Source organism: Gilbertella persicaria (assembly GCF_025201335.1).
Source record: "Gilbertella persicaria strain CBS 190.32 chromosome Unknown B0P05scaffold_51, whole genome shotgun sequence".
NCBI lineage: Eukaryota > Fungi > Mucoromycota > Mucoromycetes > Mucorales > Choanephoraceae > Gilbertella > Gilbertella persicaria.
The window spans coordinates 1-16,934 of NW_026252012.1; the positions used below are offsets into that span (position 1 = coordinate 1).

General features: G+C 37.8%; 9 protein-coding genes across 9 annotated transcripts; 3 read left to right on the forward strand and 6 right to left on the reverse strand.

Annotated features, from left to right (window-relative positions):
• Window positions 1-654: 654 nt before the first annotated feature.
• On the reverse strand, window positions 655-1,551 carry B0P05DRAFT_270764 (uncharacterized protein). The gene has a single exon (XM_051573396.1). It carries the CDS (start codon window positions 1,381-1,383, stop codon window positions 904-906), a length of 480 nt encoding a protein of 159 aa, XP_051430890.1. The 5' UTR covers window positions 1,384-1,551; the 3' UTR covers window positions 655-903.
• On the reverse strand, window positions 1,353-2,139 carry B0P05DRAFT_558367 (uncharacterized protein). The gene is made up of 4 exons (XM_051580136.1): window positions 2,022-2,139; window positions 1,898-1,981; window positions 1,561-1,823; window positions 1,353-1,513 (listed from the first exon to the last, which is right to left on the reverse strand). The coding sequence occupies exons 1-3, from the start codon at window positions 2,094-2,096 to the stop codon at window positions 1,746-1,748; spliced, it is 237 nt and encodes a 78-aa protein (XP_051430891.1). The 5' UTR covers window positions 2,097-2,139; the 3' UTR covers window positions 1,353-1,513; window positions 1,561-1,745.
• On the reverse strand, window positions 2,140-4,216 carry B0P05DRAFT_558370 (GTP binding protein 4). Its single transcript, XM_051580137.1, has 2 exons — window positions 3,987-4,216; window positions 2,140-3,937 (listed from the first exon to the last, which is right to left on the reverse strand). Exons 1-2 carry the CDS (start codon window positions 4,206-4,208, stop codon window positions 2,237-2,239), a joined length of 1,923 nt encoding a protein of 640 aa, XP_051430892.1. The 5' UTR covers window positions 4,209-4,216; the 3' UTR covers window positions 2,140-2,236.
• A 1,685-nt stretch (window positions 4,217-5,901) lies between these two features.
• B0P05DRAFT_270839 (uncharacterized protein) lies at window positions 5,902-8,793 on the forward strand. The gene is made up of 6 exons (XM_051573397.1): window positions 5,902-6,006; window positions 6,058-6,153; window positions 6,204-6,947; window positions 6,994-7,623; window positions 7,671-8,012; window positions 8,062-8,793. The coding sequence occupies exons 2-6, from the start codon at window positions 6,105-6,107 to the stop codon at window positions 8,754-8,756; spliced, it is 2,460 nt and encodes an 819-aa protein (XP_051430893.1). The 5' UTR covers window positions 5,902-6,006; window positions 6,058-6,104; the 3' UTR covers window positions 8,757-8,793.
• A 406-nt stretch (window positions 8,794-9,199) lies between these two features.
• On the reverse strand, window positions 9,200-10,605 carry B0P05DRAFT_478280 (glucosidase II beta subunit-like-domain-containing protein; the record flags this gene model as incomplete). Its single annotated transcript, XM_051575009.1, has 5 exons — window positions 9,200-9,363; window positions 9,438-9,558; window positions 9,626-10,317; window positions 10,359-10,481; window positions 10,527-10,605. The coding sequence occupies 5 exons, from the start codon at window positions 10,603-10,605 to the stop codon at window positions 9,200-9,202; spliced, it is 1,179 nt and encodes a 392-aa protein (XP_051430894.1).
• A 132-nt stretch (window positions 10,606-10,737) lies between these two features.
• Window positions 10,738-11,142, forward strand: B0P05DRAFT_590935 (transcription initiation factor IID, 18kD subunit-domain-containing protein; the record flags this gene model as incomplete). Its single annotated transcript, XM_051582862.1, has 2 exons — window positions 10,738-10,819; window positions 10,862-11,142. The coding sequence occupies 2 exons, from the start codon at window positions 10,738-10,740 to the stop codon at window positions 11,140-11,142; spliced, it is 363 nt and encodes a 120-aa protein (XP_051430895.1).
• Window positions 11,143-11,499: 357 nt separating this feature from the next.
• B0P05DRAFT_478302 (Pex12 amino terminal region-domain-containing protein) lies at window positions 11,500-12,270 on the reverse strand (the record flags this gene model as incomplete). The annotated part of the gene is made up of 2 exons (XM_051575010.1): window positions 11,500-12,012; window positions 12,055-12,270. The coding sequence occupies 2 exons, from the start codon at window positions 12,268-12,270 to the stop codon at window positions 11,500-11,502; spliced, it is 729 nt and encodes a 242-aa protein (XP_051430896.1).
• Window positions 12,271-13,173: 903 nt separating this feature from the next.
• B0P05DRAFT_558387 (uncharacterized protein) lies at window positions 13,174-14,861 on the forward strand. The gene is made up of 4 exons (XM_051580138.1): window positions 13,174-13,397; window positions 13,437-14,299; window positions 14,343-14,666; window positions 14,721-14,861. The coding sequence occupies exons 1-4, from the start codon at window positions 13,234-13,236 to the stop codon at window positions 14,756-14,758; spliced, it is 1,389 nt and encodes a 462-aa protein (XP_051430897.1). The 5' UTR covers window positions 13,174-13,233; the 3' UTR covers window positions 14,759-14,861.
• Window positions 14,862-16,853, reverse strand: B0P05DRAFT_558390 (Alg9-like mannosyltransferase family-domain-containing protein). Its single transcript, XM_051580139.1, has 2 exons — window positions 15,232-16,853; window positions 14,862-15,171 (listed from the first exon to the last, which is right to left on the reverse strand). The coding sequence occupies exons 1-2, from the start codon at window positions 16,752-16,754 to the stop codon at window positions 14,943-14,945; spliced, it is 1,752 nt and encodes a 583-aa protein (XP_051430898.1). The 5' UTR covers window positions 16,755-16,853; the 3' UTR covers window positions 14,862-14,942.
• Window positions 16,854-16,934: the final 81 nt, after the last annotated feature.

Sequence of the window (16,934 nt, forward strand, 5' to 3'; positions counted from 1 at the left end):
GCATAAAAAGGTATGGCAAATTGATGTCCTAAAACAAGATGTCTAAATCACAGCTTTATTCCAATGTCAGAGGATATGAATCTTACCTAGTTAATTGAAATTATTACATTGGTTTTGAAACAAGCTACTGAACTATTGTAGAGATAGGAGAATCTTACTATATAAAAAAAAAGAACAGAACATAAACAAAAGACAAATACGTTTATAGTATCTTTGTTCTGAAAGAGTCCGTTGATGATGTTCCTAATCTTATTTGAAGGCTTCATACACTATCATTTCCTTGTTTGAGTACTAAAGAAGTAACAGTTTCTATTTTAAAATTGTTTAGATGAATTTCCTTTAGCTACATTAGTTTTCCGTTTGTTGTTTTCGTATTCAAGCTACTCTTTGATGTCCCAATTACCTTTATTTATTCTCAATATACAGTGCTTATTCTTTATGTGATTTGCAATTAGCTATCCTTACTCATCATAAAAACGGTATGTCTATTTTCCATCATTTAGGATTTTATAGACTAATGATAGTATTAATAGCGAAACATCTTCTGCTTCATTGTAATGAAATCTATTTGCTGACCATAATACAAGGCTTCGATAGTAAACCTTTAAGAATAGCAAATCAAGTAAAAAAAAAAAAGTATTTATATTACAGAGTCCCTATTGTGGTCATAGATAAGTTTTATTGCCGTAAGAGCCCATGACATTTTACAGTGAGTTGTTTAGTCCAACGATATGGTCTTGGGTTGACTACTGTCTTGAGGTTCTGCAGCTTGTAATCTCAATTTGGACAGTACAATGATGTCCTGCATTCATCAATCAAATACAGCGAAGAGCAATTTTTCTTCAACAAATCTATCAAGCTTTTGTTTCTTGTTGGCTCATGATATTTGGCATCTGGTACAAACTAGTTTTCAAGTATGAGTGCAGTATCACGACCGATTTTTTTTTTCAAGTCCTTTATTAAATTGTCATCGCTTTGGTCGCAATAGAGCTTCAACTTTCTAAAAAGTGAAACCTGTAACTTTTCCAGTAGTTTTTTTTGTCTCGACTTGATTATGCAAGGAGATAGTATCAGCAAGTTTAAACAACTTGTTCTATCTAGCCGTCTTAAGATATGAGTTTGCTCTAGTATTAACTTTAGATACTTAACGTATAACTTATCACCACAGCGCAAGCAATAGCAGAAATATGTACTCAGAGATGGAAGAAAAATACAATCGCTTATGCCGTGGTGTAAAGGGGAGGCAAACAAAACTCTGTTACCTTTCAGACTCACACAGATCTGAAATAAACTTAGTTTGATCATGTTAAAAAAGCAAAGGATTTGACGATCTATCTTGATAAAAAAGTGTATAAGAAAAACCAATAAGAAACCGAGCATCATCTTTATTTGTGAATAATCTATCAATTGAATCTATTAATCATAAGCTTTTTGGCGCAAATGAAGACGCCAATAAAGCCTGTTTCATAAAAGGTTTGAAGCGCAATAAAGACATGGCTTCTTCAAAGTCACACTAACAGAAACACCCATTAGTTTCAATCGAAATGACTCTAGACCTACCCATTTCCGTTGACGAAATCCTTTCTCTGGCCAATCATCCATGATTTGTTGTACTTCAAATTCAAAAAAGTGAACTTTTCCTTTAGGTTCTCCATAGACGTTATAGTCAACAAAACTACCAACAAAACCCTTAATGATTCCTCGTACACCACCTAAATTGCGAGTCAAAATCCTGGCGACATCAATTATATATTACCTTCTTCGTATGTTTCACGCTCGGCTGATTGTTCTATTGTCTCATCATTCTCCCAACCTCCTTTAGGCTATTTTTTTTTGAGGGGAAGGAGAGGAAGAGAATTTTTAACATTGCATCTTTCAAACAGAAAACAGGACTTACAAGAACCCAAACATTTTCGTATTTACTGCTTGAAATAATAAGCACTTTGTTGGTATTGGGGTCAATAGCAATAGTACCAGCAACCTAGACTTATTTTAGTTGATGCCTGTAGAAACACAAGTACCTGTCGAAGATGGTTATCGTATACTTGGTTTTCTCTTCCTATACGAGATTCAGCTGGAAATTCTTTCAAGTTCATAACAGAAAAAAAAGAGACGTGTATTTTCGAAAATAATACAAAAATGACAGATTAACTTTAATGCAAAAAAAAAAAATAGATAAAATGGAAATAGTAATAAATGTATATAATGCGTTTGTATATATATGTTTTTTTTTCTTTTATCGACGGTCTGTTGAACCCATGCCACGCTTGCCACTGAATAAATGTTTGGGCATCTTTGTTTGAATTTGTCTGTCTGATTCACCACGTTTACCGTGTTTAGATTGTTGCTTTTGAACGTTCTTCTTTTGTTTATCAGCTTCTAATTTCTGCTTGACATTACGGAAACCAAGGTTACTCATTTCTTCAGTCAAGGTTTCTTCACGATCATCCACTTGAACTTCTCTGACAGCCTGGTCAGGAATGGCTTCATGACGAGTACGCTTACGACCAGCAGCAGCATTCTTTGTACGTTCAGTAGCATCTGTACTATCAATGCCCATGCTTGTCAAATGTTGATCCATCTCACTCACAGTAGCATATTTAGCAGCTGTAGTCTTGGGTAATGCAGGTCTTGTTCTACCACGAGCAGCACGGTGTGCTTGTACAATCAATTTCTTGCGGTCACGAATAGCATCAGCAGCAGTACGAAGGGCTTCTTCTTCATCATCCAAGATATCTTCGTCTGATTGATAAAAGCCTTCAGCTTCCAAACGCTCTTCTTCTCTTTCCAAAGCTTCCAACTTCTCTTCAATTTCAGGATCAATAAAGTCAGCCACATTGTGGCCATTCAGGAACTCAGGAATGGTATCATATTTCCAGTCATCGTCAGCCAACATGTATTTCTTCTTGACGTCCACATTGTAGACACCAGCACCTCCATTCTCTTGTTCTAAATCCTTTTCAAGTCTACGACGATTGGGATCATTGGGATCATATTTCACTCGGGTTTGTACTTCGGTAGGGATATTGGGCAAACGAGCAATGTTGTCTCTTTGTTGAGGTTGAGCCAAGTGAATCTTGTTGATGACATCGTTGATCTTGTTGCCCTTCATCTTCATTTCAACACGGGCAGCTAATAATCGATCACAAGCACTGTTACGGACGTTCATGACACCTTCTTCATTATAACAAGACATGGTCAAGACAGTTGCGTTTTCTTCATTAGCAATGTCTTCAATCCATTGGCGTTGTTCGGGAGATAAGTCTTCAGGCTTGACTTGATCAATCTTGTTGATGACCAACACAATAGGCTTGTTGGCAAACAAAGGCTTGATGTTATGGAACAACTTGACTTGGTCTTCTACGCTGTAACCACATTGTTCAGAAAGATCCATAAAGTACATGATACAGGATCTCAAGTGAGCCATGGCTGTAATTGACTGCATTTCAATCGTATTGCGTTCTTCCAAAGGGTGGTCAAGAATACCAGGTGTATCAATAACTTGCCAGCGCATGTATTTATAGTCCATATGACCCACAAACAATGATTTGGTGGTAAAGGCATAAGGTTGCACATCGACATCAGCACGGGTGATCTTGTTAATAAAGGATGATTTGCCGACATTAGGGTAACCACAGATCAACAGTGTACGAGTGTTAGGATCAATGGAAGGCAAACGAGACAAGTGTTGACGGACTTGTTCGAGATAGGCTAAACTGTCCTTTTGACGTTTCATGACAGTAGCCATACGACCTAAAGCAGCCTTCTTGAGTTGTTTACAACGATAGAGTGAGTCACCGAATTTCAGGAGACGAACATAGTCCTTGGCAACTTGATCAATCAAGTGACGGGCAGTATTGACTTGACCTAAAGCAAGCTTGTAGTGGTCTTTATCGTACAAGACATTCATCAAATCAGCATAAAAGGGGTGAATGTCCTATATAGATATCAGCCTATGAGGCCATCTTCTTTCTCATTATGATTACCTCCATCTTGGGGAATTCATCCAAAATATTCTTGAACTTTTCATCAAAACTTTCTTGTGTGAATTTGACTTTACGCATATAGAATTGTCTGATACGACCAATGTTGTAATTTTTGTGGATAACAGTAGGTGTCTTTCTTTGAGTCTTTGATAAGATAATATCAATAAAGTCAGAAGAAGTAGGCACTGGCTCGATCTTCTTGAAGTTGTAGAGCGAAGTCATTTTTTTTTGTCTGGTTTCAGGAAAAAAGATAGAGGGCTTCTATCATTTCATAAAAATTCTTTTCAAGTTCCTTAAATTAACATGTACAGTCACGAAACCTAAAGAGAAGTCACGATACCTTTGTGGGGAATCCAAAGATAGTGCTACCAACAAACTGTAATGATCAACAATAGGTTTTTCTAGGTGTGAGGTCGATACAAACAGCAGAGAACAAGTCAGTCTCTAAATGAGACATATTGCAATGACCAATCATAGCATGGATCTTTCCCTATACTCGTTTTATATTTATGCATATCAGATAATACGTCCAAACTGTATTGGAAGCCAAACTTAATTGTAAACTCTACGTGCAGATATTTGTATAGTGACAACAGCTTTATCAGTGGCTGAAGAAATTTCTTTTCTTAAGCAAGTATATTTCTATAGCCATCATAAGCTGTTTTGTTTCTATACCTTCCACTTTTTAGAATACAGAACTTTTTAACTTTTGTTTTGGAAGACAGCCCCAAGGATTGAAGCCCAAATCAACAATTAGATGTCCGTTATTTTATGGCTCAGGAACATAACGATTACTTTTGATATTCTATCCAAGCAAGAAAAAAAGAAGAAAGAAAAAGATGCAATTGCTTGTTGTCTCTCTCTCTCTCTCTCTCTCTCTCTCTCTCTCTCTGTTTCTTTACTTTCTATAAAAAGAAATTAGTGAATTGTATTCTCAATAAACTTTGGCTATATTTGAAGCCCAGACATGCTGCTTGTGTCCATCCCAATTAATTCTATGGAGAAGCTGTACTTTGTTTTTATATAGACATTGCACATATTTTTTTCTGTTTAATAATCCTTTATTTGAATTCTATACTTTTTTCTTCTTTTTTACCCTCACACACACACACACACACACACACACACACACACACACACACACACACACATATATATATATATACACACACATACATACAGATACACACATAGACTTTTTCTTTCTTTCTTTCTTCGCTCTCTCTCACTCTCTTTCTCCTCTCCTTTCAATTAATATAGTTCTCTCCCTTCACTTCCTTTAATTTTTTTTTTTTTTTTTTTTTTTTTTTTTTTGCAAGTTTATTATGGCCCAAGCAGGAACACTGACGCAATCACTTACGACTGCATCATCTACAACAGCCTCCACAGTTACTTGCACTGCCTGTCATCAACAACTCGAAGGCAATTTTGCACGCGCCCTGGATGGTGCTTTTCATTGGGAATGTTTTCTTTGCATTGTAAGTATAAACCCCAGGCACCGAAAATAAAATATTCATCCTGACAGGACTGCAATGAACCCGTAGCAGAAAAATTCTTTCCTATCGAACTGGAAGAAGGCATACAAAAGCCGTTATGTGAACGGGATTATTTCAAACGACTCAACCTGACTTGTGATAATTGTGGAGAAGCCCTAAGAGGCTCTTATATTACAGCAGTGGGAAAAAAGTTTCATTTAGAACATTTTTGTTGTAGTATCTGTTCAGTCGTGTTTGGTCCTGATGATTCGTATTATGAGCATGGCGATAATGTCTATTGTCATTATCATTATTCAATACAGTTTGCCATCAAATGTATTGGCTGTGAAACTGCTATTCTTAAGCAATTTGTCGAGATCAATAGAAATAATGTGGATGAACATTGGCATCCGGAATGCTACATGATTCATAAAGTAAGTGAATAACGATTGGTGCATACCTTTTTCATATAAACACAATTCAGTTTTGGAACGTAAAACTAGCTCAATCATTTGCTGTGGATGATGAAGCACCTTCATACATAGGTAAGCAAAACACACAAGCCTTGATTTCTTTTTTGAACTGGTTTTCTATAGATCTCAGTAAAATCACTTCTGAAGAGCTTAAAGAGACGCAGACTATCATGGAAGATAAAGTATATAGAATTTGGACTGTATTATCTGCATTTGAAGGTAAAATAAAAAGTAAAAAGATTTGACATTTATGTATATATATATATTAGAATCGGCTGCTGGTTGTATATCCGACATGTTACTTCATGTCTCTGAAGGCAGTTATGCTGAAGGTGTCAAAATGGCAGACTATTTTGTGACTCATGTCGATGTCTTGTTTACAGCCATTGATGACTTAGCCTGTCATTACTACCAACAAACACACCAAGAATTACTCTATGATCGTGAATCCAGCATGCTCTGTAAAAAAGTGTCTAATTTCTTTTCCCTCTTGTCTCATACACAAGAAAGTGGACTTCGCAAGATTGGAATCACACAAGACTTGTTGTCTTTAGTGACAGGACTAGCTCATTACTTGAAAGTGTTGATCCGTATTGGTCTGACAGGTGCCTTGCAGTTGGAAAAAAAGCATGATACCAAATCAGTAGCTACCAGTCGTTTCTTAAGTCAATTGATGGAACTAGCCAATAAGAAGAGACAATTCCTGCATGAATCCGAATACAATGTATCCTCGGGTCTTTGTCAAGTCTGTCGTGAACAATGTGAAGATGCATGTTTTCGACACAAGCATACATTATGGCATAGTGCATGCTTTACCTGTACTCAATGTACTCGGTCACTTGGCAATGAGTACAGTGAGGTGTATGTTCAAGAGAACAACCTTGTCTGTCAAAGATGTATTGTCAGTAAAGAAGGATATGAACAAGGTGTGGAGCGTATCTCGAAATTGAAACAGTCTTCTTTCTTGTTAAGTGTGGCTTTACATAGACTCTATCGCTTATTGAATGTGCCTGGTATGTTAGTCTATATCATCACGCTTACTTTTGACACTAGGCTTAGATCCTACCAGTAGTTATTATGGTCATGCCAATGAACCCACACAGATCCAACAACAAATGCAAATACAACAACAACAAATGCAGCAAGTTCAAAAACAAAACTTTGCGCCTCCACCTATCCCTCCAGTCCCTGCTCATCATGAAGAGATCAACTTGAACGATATCAAACGCATGAAATCCACACATATGAACCGAAAGATCACCAATTCGCATCGTGTTGGCAAACGCTCCACTTTGATGGAAACACCTTTGCCTGCCACTGCCTTTGCTTCTACTGATGATCAGAACGAGAGTCGACCTACCAGTGTAGTCTCTGCTCATCAAGTCAAACGAGCCTCTCAACCAAACGAAATCGAAGGCAGCGACATGCCTGGTTCTCAACGTCAAACACGCCATAAATACACGAAATCAGTGCCTATGGCCAAAAGCTTTTATTTTGCTGAACTAGGCTCACTTCAACATTTCATGCTGAAGCATATCGCCGTCCTTTATTTAGAGGAAATGTTGCATGATCATTTTACGTTGGAAGAATTGGCTGACTTGATTGATGACCGCAAGAATTCTACCTTATGGGGTAAATTTGTCACCAGTTTAAAAGCGGGCGGCAACAAAAAAGTACCTCGTACAAAAGGTAAATGGCAGAGTCATCATGTCATGTATTCACCTATTTTTGTTTAGAGGGCACATTTGGTGTTGCTATTGATGTACTCGTGGACAAGAATGGTATTGAGTCTAATTTGGGTATTGGTCCAACCCGTATGATCAAAATCCCTTCTTTTATTGATGACTGTGTGTCTGCCATGAAACAAATGGACATGTCTGTCGAAGGTATCTTTCGAAAGAATGGTAACATTCGTCGCCTTAAAGAACTAAGCGAAGAAATTGACAAGAATCCTGCTTCTGTTCAATTGGCCAATGAAACACCTATTCAAGTGGCTGCCTTGATCAAAAAGTTCTTGCGAGAATTACCTGATCCTCTCTTGACATTCAAGTTACATAGACTGTTTATTACTGCACAAAGTAAGTGACTGTTTAAAAGGTGATTGATATTGATCCATCATGATGGTAGAATTGGATTCTGAAGCGGATCGTAAGCGTGTCACTCATTTAGCTTGTTGTTTATTGCCCAAAGCAAACCGTGATACAATGGAAGTCTTGTTTACTTTCATGAAATGGGTTTCTCAATTTGCAGAAGATCCTTCAGGAAGAGGAGGTGGTGGTAGCAAGATGGACATTACCAACCTGGCTACAGTGATTGCACCCAATATTCTGTATGCTAAAAGCAAAGATCCTATGAAGGACGAATCATTTTATGCGATTGAGACCATCAATATCATGTTACAAAATGCAGAAGAATTCGCCACTGTGCCTGAAGACTTTATTCCCTTATTGCAAAACTTGTCTTATGAAGAAGGCGATATGGACATGAATGTGCGACACATTTTGAAAAAGTGTGAAATGGTCATGAAAATGAAGCGATCTCAATCAGCAGGTGGTCCTATTCCACCTCAATTACCTAGACAGCACTCTTCACCTGCTGCTGTCTTATCTAATACTATGAATGAATACCCACCACCTTCTGAACCTCATTATTTGTCATCCTCTCCTCAAGAACATCCTTATTGGTTAGAAGAGACTCTATATCACCAAAAACCCATTGGTGCTGCTGTTACAGCTGCAAGTACATCTGCTATACCTATTGTGAGATCACAGTCTTCTTCTCAACTAAATGGTAATGAAGGAAATGATTTACTTGTCAATTAAAAAAGGAAAAAAAAAAAGATATTTTAAAGTTCTTCATGAATGGGTTTTTTGTTGTTGGTATGGGTTTCCATCTCTAGAGGTGGGCAGACTGCGGGTGATAATAAGCGGAAATGGTATTCACATTTCTCAGGTTCAGATACTTCAATAATCTCATTCTTGACACCACATTCAATAGTAGCCTTGACACTTCTTTCAGGGCCATTCCAGCAACGCGTACCGTGTGTATGAGCATGTACTTTATATACATTCTCTTCTGGACCATCAAATGTCTCGAATTTACTATTTGTTTTGTGGCATGAATAACTATAGACTGCATCATCTCACTTACCCTAAATAAGTACGAGTGCTGTCCTTGTTACTCTTTTGATGAGCTGAACCAAGGAAACAAAGGGAATATGTATATCTAGTCATCTCATTAGACTGACATTGACTAAACAATCTACTTACTCTCCTTCATCTTTTTCAATACAGACATCTTTAAGTTTCAACCATTCCTTGTCTTTTCCATAATCAAATGCTAAATCAGCCTTGACTTTCTCCAATTGAGTGTTGAGTTCATTCAATTCTTTTTCAGCATCTTGTACTTGTTGACGCGTCTTTTCCAATGCTAATGAAGAAATAGTTAGATGTTGTTGTAAGGTTCAATTGAATCAAATCAAAATGTATCAAAGCAATTCACACCTGCTTCTTTACTGCCACTGTTTGATGTTTCACGAGTCTTTGGTGACAGTCTATCCAACACATTAAATGTGTTTGGAAGCACTGAATCCAATGTCTCAAGAATAGAGTCCAAGAGAGTGTGCTTACCTACTATCATGTAAATAAATAAAAAAAAAAGGAGGGGATATTAATAAAGACTTGCCTTTGACTTCATTCTCATCCTTTTCTTTTTCTTTCTTTTCCTCTTCCTCTTCCTCTTCCTCTTCTTCTTCTTCCTCTTCTTTGACATCAACACTCTTAAGATCCTCTTCAATTTCAGGTTCAATAGCAGCATAACGAGTAACAAATTCATCATAACCAGCAATAGCGCTCTTTACAGCCATATCATGATAATTATGGTTATGATCTCGCTTCATGTCTCCCAAGATTTGACTCAAGATAGCCAACTCCTTTTGAAGAATCGTAATGTCGTGTTTGAGTGTGGCAATCTCAATCACACTGGATTGGCAGACACGCTTCTTGGTCTTATGGACACGTGATTCCAAAGTGTCTAATTCGCGTTGCATCTTGAGCACATTGGACTTCTTGAGCACAATTTCATCTTGCAGTCTTGTTTCGTCTTCTTCCCATGCGCGCACTTGTTTCTCTGCTTCGTCTATCAGTTGTTGTTTGGCCTTAAGACCAGCTTCAATCGATTGCTTAAGACTGGCTTGTTGTTTACGATAGACTTCACCCACGTGTTGACAACGGTTAGGGCAACTGATCAGATCCCCATTTTCGTCTGAACCATCACAACAGGCTTCATCACAGATACCATCATTGACAGTATACGATTTGATATAAGCAGGTATATGGCCCTCATTTGCACAATAAAAGAATGCGTTAGGACAAGCAGAGGTACCTGCACATGTTACTATCGTCCATTTTCCTTATTATTATTACCTGGCTCGTCTGAACCATCAGGACAATCACAATAATCATCATTAATGGCTGTATAAGGGATGATTTTTGAACCGTCTAGACAAGTCCAAGTGTTTTGAGCTGAAGGTTGATATACATCATATTCTATGTCCATCATCAGTACATGTATCTTGGTTTATTCTAGATTACTTTCTGGGGATAGACCCTTGATAATAGAAGCACGAACAAGCGAGATGGCAGTGAGAATACAAGGTAACTTGTACTTCATGATGAACAAAAAAGAAACCAAAAGGAAAAAGAATAAATGAGCCAATCAGTTTTTTTATTTTCCTGACACGTCAATGCAAGTCAAGAGAAGCGTGTCCGAACTTATCTGAATTTTCTTTTTTCTTTATTTGTAATGAATGAACTCAATTCTCAAAAAGAAGCTGCTGGACCTGGTAGAAGAAAGACAGTGCGTAAAGGCATGTTCTCCAAGGACTGTAAGTAATACAAGATGAGATATCACGACTCATAGTGTCTAGTAAAACTACTCATGTATGGTTTTGGTGATGTGATCAACCCAGCATCAGATTCAGTCGCTGTGATGGATGATTTAGTGATTGATTATATAACAGACATGTGTCAAAAGGCATCCATGGTGGGTGACAATCGAGGCAAAGTGCGTGTAGAAGACTTTAAATTCGTCCTAAGGAATGATCCTAAGAAACTGGCAAGAGTAGAAGAGCTGCTGTACATGTCTGAAGATATCAGAAGAGCTAAACAAGTGTTTGATGAGAAAGAGATGGAAGCAGATGATAACTAGTGCTTTATTCTATTTTTTCAATGTATGGATCAATCCCTGAGATTTTTTCACCACAGCGAAGACAAGGCCATTCATCACCAAAGACAGATAGTTTTGACTGTATACAATAATAACAATAAAGATGCCCACAAGGGGTGATGTATGGGTTATGGACTATCAGATTTTCTGTGTTTTCATTTGTATCATGACAAATGGCACATTGATGCGCAGGCAATTGATCATAGCCCTTAGAAGAGACCAAATAGGACTTAGGCAGTAGTGTACGCATAATTCTCATCTTTAGTTTTTCAATATTGATCAATGGCACTAGAAACAACAAGAATTCCTAAACACATACATAAGGTATCCACAGTGATTCTAACTTACTGTAAATGCATGCCACACCATTTGTCGATTCAGGAATTCAAAACTGACTTGTCTGTTCATGGATTTCTTTGAATAGACAAGACGCATTGACAAGATACGATCCACTAAAGTACGGTATTTACCATTCCATAAGAATACAAGGAAATTGACAAGGGAACATGCTTTCCAGTATTTCTCGCCTGCTTGTAATACACGATAGACTTTGTTACGACGATCTTCTTGATCCAGTTCACCCCATCCTTTGGCTGTTATGTATCGATGGATGCGTGTCCACATATACTGTCCAGCTACAGTCAAGATACCGTACGCTATTTTCTGTGTCTGTGTTAAGGGTCCATCTTGTGCTATGGATTCAAATACACCTTGATGGTTTCTTTCATTGCGATACTTTAGGTTTTGAAGTTGAGCTCCATAAGTTGCAGAAGAGTCATAGATGGATAATTTAAATAAAATCAAGTTCAAGATAGCCACACATTCAGGTTCAAAGGTTTCTTTGATAGTAGGCTATTCCCATGAGTAAGACTTACTTTGCATATCTTGTCTTACCTTGAATAAAGAAAGAGCACTCCAGAGTTGTTCTTTCAAGATATCAAATAATTCAATATCCAATATGTCTGAATCAAGTTGACTGACTCTCATGACTTTAAGAGAAGATGTTCTAAGTGAAGCCATAGAACGCCTTACTTGACGCAAAGCAGGCTGTATTTCTTTCCAAGTTGAATTCCATTCAGATGTGGGTGGTTGTGATGGTAAACGAAGCATAAAAAAAGAAATAAAAAAAAAAAAAAAAGACAATTCCCACAGTTACTTTCCAGTTTATGTAAGGTGAAATAAGACGCGTTATTCAGAGGAAATATATATATATATGTCATCAAAACACTGCCCCTTCTGCTCAAAACAAGCAGACCATTTTCATTTTCTTTCTTTTTTTAACTTGTTTTTTTTTGAAAGAAAAAAACAGGGTAAAAGAGGGTAGCCACCACAAAGAAACAACCCAGACAGAGGGAAGCACGGCAAACACCCTCCCAAAATTGCTTGTTCGCAGTGGAAGAAATTAGTAACTACTCATCGCTCCTGCTGCCCTTCAAACTACGCGACAACAGAGACAAAAAAAAAAGCTGCTAACTACAACAAGAGACAGAGACGATAGAAGGAAACTAGAAGATTTATGCATGCCTTTAAGGAGGATTCAACTGTCTTCACACATCAACCTTCCCAATGTTGTAGTAGCCAGTTCCAACCCAGGTTTGTTAGCATAGGCCTTTCCAAACGCAAAGAGACCAAAGCCTCTTCTTGTTGTACTCATCCTACACAAAGTCACCGCGAGCCTTTCCTGTTGCAAGAAGGAATAAAAAAAAAAAGAAGAGAAAAAGTAAGGAAAGGGATTTTATAGCTGTGGTTAAAGTCACGACGCCAAAAAGTCTAGGCTTGATTCAACCAACACAAGCCTTGTTAGACGTCTTAATTATAAATAGCTCCAGAACTTGAGTACATTATCTTTATTATTAAAGTCTAAAATGTCATGATAGCCATAGAAAAAGTTAACTGATACAGCTTTACAAAAAGTTATCCCTACGATATTAAGATATCTGAATTCCTATGATGATTTTTGATTGGTCAAATGCCTGCTTTTTTCAATTTTTTTTTTTTTTTTTTAGTTTTTTTTTTTTTTTTAAATAGTAAACAAGAGTCTTTAGTTTATTCCAAGATCGATTGATTAAAGACATGAGCCATAATCCTACTTCTATTGCTCCCTTATTGAGCTCAATTGCACCTAATCCTACGCCAACAACATCTTCTAATCCCAATATGAAGATGGTAATGAATCAAAGCCAAATACAACGCAGCAAGCTTCAGAATGTACCTGCCTTTCTAAACAAACTTTACAAGTAAGTCTATCCATGTAGAATCTATCTCACATAATATAGTATGGTAGACGATCATTCGACTAATGAACTCATTCGTTGGTCTGACGACGGTCTTTCTTTTCTTGTGATTCGTCATGAAGAATTCGCCAAAAAAGTATTGCCTCGATTCTTTAAACATAGCAACTTTTCATCCTTTGTTCGTCAACTCAACATGTATGGATTTCATAAGGTGCCTCACCTCCAAAACGGTGTCTTGGGCACAGAAGGAGAAACCGAACGATGGGAGTTTAGTAATCCTCATTTTCAGCGTAATCAGCCTGATCTCTTATTACTCGTTACTCGTAAAAAGGGACGTGATCCTGAAGAAAGAGAAGGAGGTGCAGTTGACATGCATCATATCTTGGATGAAATTGCAGCTATCAAAAGACATCAAATGTCCATCAGTAAAGAACTCAAAGTGGTCCAGACAGACAATCAAGTCCTTTGGAGAGAAAGTATGGCTTCAAGAGAAAGACATCATCGACACCAAGAGACGATCAACAAGATATTGCGATTCTTGGCTTCTGTGTTCTCGAGTGATAAGAACAAGCATGCTATTCCCCGTAAACGACAATATTTGTTAGGAGATGGTACACAACATCATGAACAAACAAATACACCATCTATTGGTAAGAAAAGAGAACATATCAAGATTGAAGATGTTGATGATGAGGATGAGGATGATGAACAGCAGCCTACAAAGCAAAAGAAGATATCGGCTCCATTTGATATTTCTGACTATGTTCATGAAGCCAATGCACTTGCTAAAGACATGTCATTGGCACCTTTACCTTCTCCTATTCCTAGTTTAACACCTGCTACAGCAGATCTTCAAGCAGCCATTGCACTGAATGACCAAACAAAAAAAGACACAGTTGCTTTTGGTAAGTCAAGCTTGTTTAGGAACCTATCACTGACCCCATATAGATTCTCCTGATTTATCTGCGTTACTGAATTTGCCACAATTTCAAGGCTTGATCAACTTGGCCCAGACGAATCCTGGGCTATTTAATCAATTGACAAACACACAGTATTTTGATGTACCTCCTCCTCCTCCTTCTCAAGACACATTTACTGATATATCGACACCTTCACTATCTCAAGTAGGCACACCTATGAGTTCACAACCTGTTGAGACACCTACAAATGTACACGATTTAGAGTCTAGTCTGAAATCATTGGCTACTGAACTTGGGTTTGAAAATGACAAGTTGGATTATGTAAATATGGATGATTTCTTGACAAATTATAGTGAGTATAAACATACCTTATTGATGTTTATGTAGTACTGACTCCTCCATTTAGCTTCACCTTCTTCCTCTACTAAATCCGATCATGAATAATAATATTATATATACACACATCTATTTTGCATTCTAACATGCCGCATATCACTGTTTCTCATTCTCTCATTTCAATAAATATCCAACTATAACAAATCTGGACTTTAGCAAAAATAAAAAAATCAGGGCTTAAATTAATTTTAATTAAATAAATAACCATATATATGCCAAAACGAGTCTTTTTTTAGGCTTGACACAGATTAGTAAGTTGTCCTTGGGAATCTAATTCTGATAGGCGATCATAACCACCTAAACTTTGACCTTGTTTAAAAAGGTTAGGAAAAGTGGCTCTGCCAGTCAGTTGATAAAGTGCTTGTTTGATTTCATGACCATCTCGTTCAAGATCAACTTCAATCACTTTAATATCTTGACAGTATTTAGAAATCAATTGTTTGGCTGCTCTACAATAAGGACTAAATCAGAAGCAGAAATCAGAAAATAAAATTAATTATATATCGAATGATCATGCTTACCAATATGTTTTACTGTACAGAACAACAGGGTATTGCCCTACAGTAGACTGGACCCATACTTTATGGGGTTGAGTGAGTTTAAGAAGATAGAGTTTAGGCGTTTGTCTGAATTGAATAGGAGACATGTTGAACTGAAGTACGGATGTCAGAGGTACAAATGTGACTTTATCTAGACCATAAATGACATCTAACACTTTGAATTTCGAATCAAATCTGTCTGGATGAGCAGTAATGAGATGTGTGTAGCGAGCCTCTATCATATCTTGTTGTGTTTGATGTGACTCATTCTTGGAATACACCCAATGCTTGTTGGTCTGGCCATACAGAGAGACGCCTGTCATGGCTGCCTCGACATCAATATGGACTGAAACGTGTCCTTCGTTTTTCTCAATCGTATGTAACCTCAACAAGGCTTCTCCTCCTGGATAATTTAAGCGAGATACCTGAAACATCAAGATAGAAATAATAAAAGACACGACTGTGCCTCCCAATAGAATCAGAAGCATACCCTTGTAGAACCGAGAACGACGTGCGGCTGTAACAACAGAATGAACCGTCACTGCAGACGAAGCAGTGAAGACAGGAATCGTGTACATGATAAAACGCCATTCTTTGTGTGGCAAACAAGAAAAGATAAGGATATAGACGAGCATGGGCATCAAAAGGCGGCGTACTCGGACATCTCGGACAAAAGCAACCATGGCCAGTGGGTAGGAGATCAATAACAAACGTGGCAAAAAAGATATAAAATAGGCATAAAAGGGTAATGTACCCCATGCAGCACTCTTGTTCAGAATCCCATTGAAATAAAAGACCATACCCTCAGGCCATAACCATGTCCCCCATAAATATGAGTCCAAGGGAACCGAAAAGGCAAGACTGAAGATAGCAGTGATAATCATTGGCTTGACCATAGCCATGATAGCCATCGTCTTGTATGCATACTCAAACCCAAGCAGGACAACAAGAAGTATGCCTGCCTCAAACCGAAAGACGATACCAGCAAAGGTCAAGTACCGAATCATCCATTTTAAGTGATACGTACGACGGCTTGTTTCAGACAAACTTGAGATCCAATGCGAGAGTCCCAGCTCAACCCACGGTAAGGCTAACGTATTTGGCAAAGTGCGCGATGACCAAAACACGAGGTGAAATTGGCAGAGCAAGAGTGCTATGGTAAAGGTGGCTGTGGTAGAACCAAACACGGCTCGGACACCAGACGCGAATTGACCGAGAGAGAAGACGACAAAAGCAGCTAGCACAAGACGGACCAATACCTGTTGATCCAAAAGGGATAAAGATGGAAATAACTGTAGCCATGGCCAAGTACACACACTCAAAAGCACAGCACCTACAAATGTACGCGGAACAACACCGGGAAAGTCAAGGTGATCATAACGATCAACACGATGGAGAAGATCATGAGTTGCTTGGAGATTGAAGCTTTCTTCTACTTTTGTAAATGGCGCCAAGTAGGCTTCTATTGCAATCAAGATGAATAGGGATCCTAACACGAGCTTCATGCTTCTTATTTGAACAAAAAAAGAGAAACTTTAAAATAGTAAAATTAATAAATTATAAAAAAAGTTAATGTTTGACGAAACTCGCAAGTGCAACAAACCCTTCTTTGTTCCCCAAAAATATACGCAGAACTCGGTTTATAAATACGCATTTTCTTCATTGTAAAACAGTTACTTTTCCTT